A 3,182-nucleotide genomic window follows, 5' to 3' on the forward strand; every position below is an offset into this window, starting at 1 on the left:
TTTGGATCATTGTGAAATTCAAACCAAAAATATTCTAGATCAGTGAAATAACGTAATATTTTTAAATATTTTTGCCACTTTACTATAGAAAAATAAGTAAAATAAAATATGGAGCAAAAATATATCAATCTAATAACTTTAACTCCAATATTTTGTATTGTTTACCTCAATGTAAATAGTGCGTTCATGGGCTGTCAAAACTTAAAGTTTACAAGTTTCGTAGTGAAAATGCATGAAATATGTCGAGATTAGGGAGCCGAGAATTGAACGACGAATATCCGACATTTGGAATTTTCGATGTTATGACGAAAAAATGGAAAAAAAATAATACATTTTTGGAAATTACTATCTTTTGAGAAACGTGAAATTAAGCACAATTAAATTCTGCATCGAATTGTGTATAAAGTGATATTTTTTCATGAAATCAAAAATGTTAAATATTAAATTGAAGTTGAAAATTCAAACAAATAGTCCGACATTTGGGCGAGTGTCCATATGTTCACTTTTTTTCGATTTTTCTTCTGTAACTGTATGCTTTGAAAATGAGACTGACACAAGGTCTGCCACAAAACAATTACAAAGCAACCATAAAAATTACCCGAGTTTTGTCGACAAAAACATTCGAAAAAATTATTCTTTATTCGCTATTCCTGTTTGTTATTCATTCATTTGCTATTGTCGCTTCATATTTGTTATTGTTTTACATCAAACGTCAAAACCAGACCGATATCAAAAATCGACCGATGTCAAAAAGCTTTTATTTGTGCGGCGAATTCACTACCATCTCCACTAGACAGTTTAAAGTTATTACGTTCAACCACGTTCAACATTTGCAAAGCGAAAGTTGGGTTAAGTTAGTAATATTATATTTATTTCAGCATAATTTTAATATTTCGGACAACAAAATGAAAAAAAAAGTTGATAATATTAAAATTCTAAATATTTTATACTTGAAGCGACTTGAAGTTAATTAGTTCAATTTTATTTAAGCCATTTCCAACAAGCTATCTAGAAGCCAACAATGCCGCATTTGTGATACATTTGTATATTTGCTCAACATTTGTTGAATTTGCGATACATTTGCTGCATTCATTGAAAGCACAGCATATTTATTCAAAAATGATGCATTTGTTTTCGTGATTTGCCCCTAGTTAGGTGTAAAAAAGAGAAATGTTATCTAAAGCGAGTGTGTTTGTATATATTGGTACTGCTTTGCAGCGGTATAGTGTATGCCGCTGAGTAATTGAATTATAATATTTATTTTATTACATAATTCGTCACGCTATTAATTTTTTATGTTTTTTGTTCACACTCACATTCTCTTTTTATATTTCTAAATAAATAAATATCAAACAACATGTAATACAATAATCAATATATAGCTTGCTTGACAGCAAATTCCGGTAGGGACAACTAATGATATTTGTGATTTTGACAGCTCGACCACGGTCTGGATCCGGTGGATTTCAGAATCAACAAACAACACAACGAACATTGCGTTCCAATTTGGATCAAGCGCGAAGCTCTTGACCGGAAGCCCTGGGTTTTGTGTGGGATACAAACGTCCTACATTAGCTACTATTGTAAGTAACGCTGTACTTGATACTAGAATTTTCCGTACTAATTTGCTATTTAGTTTCATATTACTACTATTGAGTTTATTTCTATTTACAGAGTAATAATAGAAAGTAACTGAAATAATGGAAAAATTGTCGAAAGAGTGATAGCCACTATTCTAAAGAATGAATTATTACCGTCGTAGATAACGTTGACAACAGCACCATGCACATCAAATGTCTTTGCAGCTAGATTTATTATTAATAACAAATTTATTAGTATTATTATTAGTAATAAATTTATTAATGTTGTTATTAATAATTATGTTAATTTCGATATTTAAAGGTTCTTTTCATGTGAATGATTCAGAATAAAAATCCGACTGTACGCAGAGTCTATAAAAGTGGAACACTGAGTTATTTTATATAGTTTTATTGTTGTAATACAACAAGAATTTGATGTGGAAAAAACTCTATTTTCTACTTTTTTACTCTGCGTACAAGTCGGATTTTTATTCTGACCCATTCATGTTTCAAAAAAATCAGACTGATTAATGTCCTAAAATACCTGCTGCATTTTCGACAGCTAATATTGTTCCGCTCAAATTATCAAAACTTTTTTCGATTTCCTGGACGTAGTTCGCTGGAAAATAATGCTGTCTTTTTCCACCGTAGTCTCCAGTCCACCATAGATCAAGTTCTTTTTTTCGAACATTTGTTATTATTGAATGTTTACAAAAAGACAATTCATCGTCATTTTGTGCTTTGTAATCGTACAAGGCTTTTACTGTTATCTGCAAATTGATCCAAATAAGACTTCAAAAATAAAAAATCTGTTCAATAAATATTTTTTTAATCGTTTAAAAATGAAATACCTTTTCTTGGGATGCTAATGGATCCATATAACTTGATACATTTTCATCGTTGTTATAGTTTTCATTTCCTTCAATATTCTGGAATTTAATAAAAAAATGGAGCTTCTTATATGCAAACGAATAATTTTATTCGGAGTCAATTAATAATTAATAATTTGGTTCATATTTATTGTTTTAAAAATTCAAATAACACTCTTTCATCATCGCCTACGAATGTTACAACATGGCATGGAAACATACGCCTCTGTGCATATTAGAGTGGCCGCGAAAACAACTTTTATGAAATTCAACTTGATTCGCATTGTGGATCTTTTCTATTTGTTGTGAATACTACGTGTGCAAAGTTTCACAATGATATCTCCACGTTAAGTCGAGCCCAATTCCTCTATCGGTCATTATGTGAATTTCTTGAAAAATAGCACTTTTGATTAATTTAAACACAACTTCAAACAACCACATCGACTCAATAAACTGAGGTCATAATTTTCGACCATAAACTAACGACTGGAGAAGTTTCAAGTGATTTGGATGAAAATTGCTAATATTTTCAAACTCCGAGCTATCCAATTGTAGATTTCCCTTCAAAGAGCTGTAGGCTGAAGCAAAATGCTTTGCAAAGAAACCAGCGATCGTAGACTGGTCTTCTGCCCTCATATCCAGATAAGACATTTCATGAGGCAGATCATCACTTTTCCCTTTTTTGTAATTCACATGTCTGAAAAATTTCTTTGGATCATTGTCTATCAGATTC

The 3,182-nt window shown here is 30.9% G+C and overlaps 1 protein-coding gene and 1 long non-coding RNA gene across 2 annotated transcripts; one reads left to right on the top strand and one right to left on the bottom strand.

Annotated features, from left to right (window-relative positions):
- Positions 1-431: 431 nt before the first annotated feature.
- LOC116351913 lies at positions 432-2,360 on the top strand. Its single transcript, XR_004202229.1, has 3 exons — positions 432-853; positions 1,439-1,583; positions 1,675-2,360. It is a non-coding gene; the product is annotated as an uncharacterized LOC116351913 (long non-coding RNA).
- On the bottom strand, positions 779-2,504 carry LOC116351912 (1-phosphatidylinositol 4,5-bisphosphate phosphodiesterase gamma-2-like). The gene is made up of 3 exons (XM_031784072.1): positions 2,432-2,504; positions 2,125-2,350; positions 779-1,805 (listed from the first exon to the last, which is right to left on the bottom strand). The coding sequence occupies exons 1-3, from the start codon at positions 2,456-2,458 to the stop codon at positions 1,669-1,671; spliced, it is 390 nt and encodes a 129-aa protein (XP_031639932.1). The 5' UTR covers positions 2,459-2,504; the 3' UTR covers positions 779-1,668.
- Positions 2,505-3,182: the final 678 nt, after the last annotated feature.

Source organism: Contarinia nasturtii, unplaced genomic scaffold (genome assembly GCF_009176525.2).
Source record: "Contarinia nasturtii isolate CC-2019 unplaced genomic scaffold, AAFC_CNas_1.1 Cnas_scaffold_6591, whole genome shotgun sequence".
Classification (NCBI taxonomy): Eukaryota; Metazoa; Arthropoda; class Insecta; order Diptera; family Cecidomyiidae; genus Contarinia; species Contarinia nasturtii.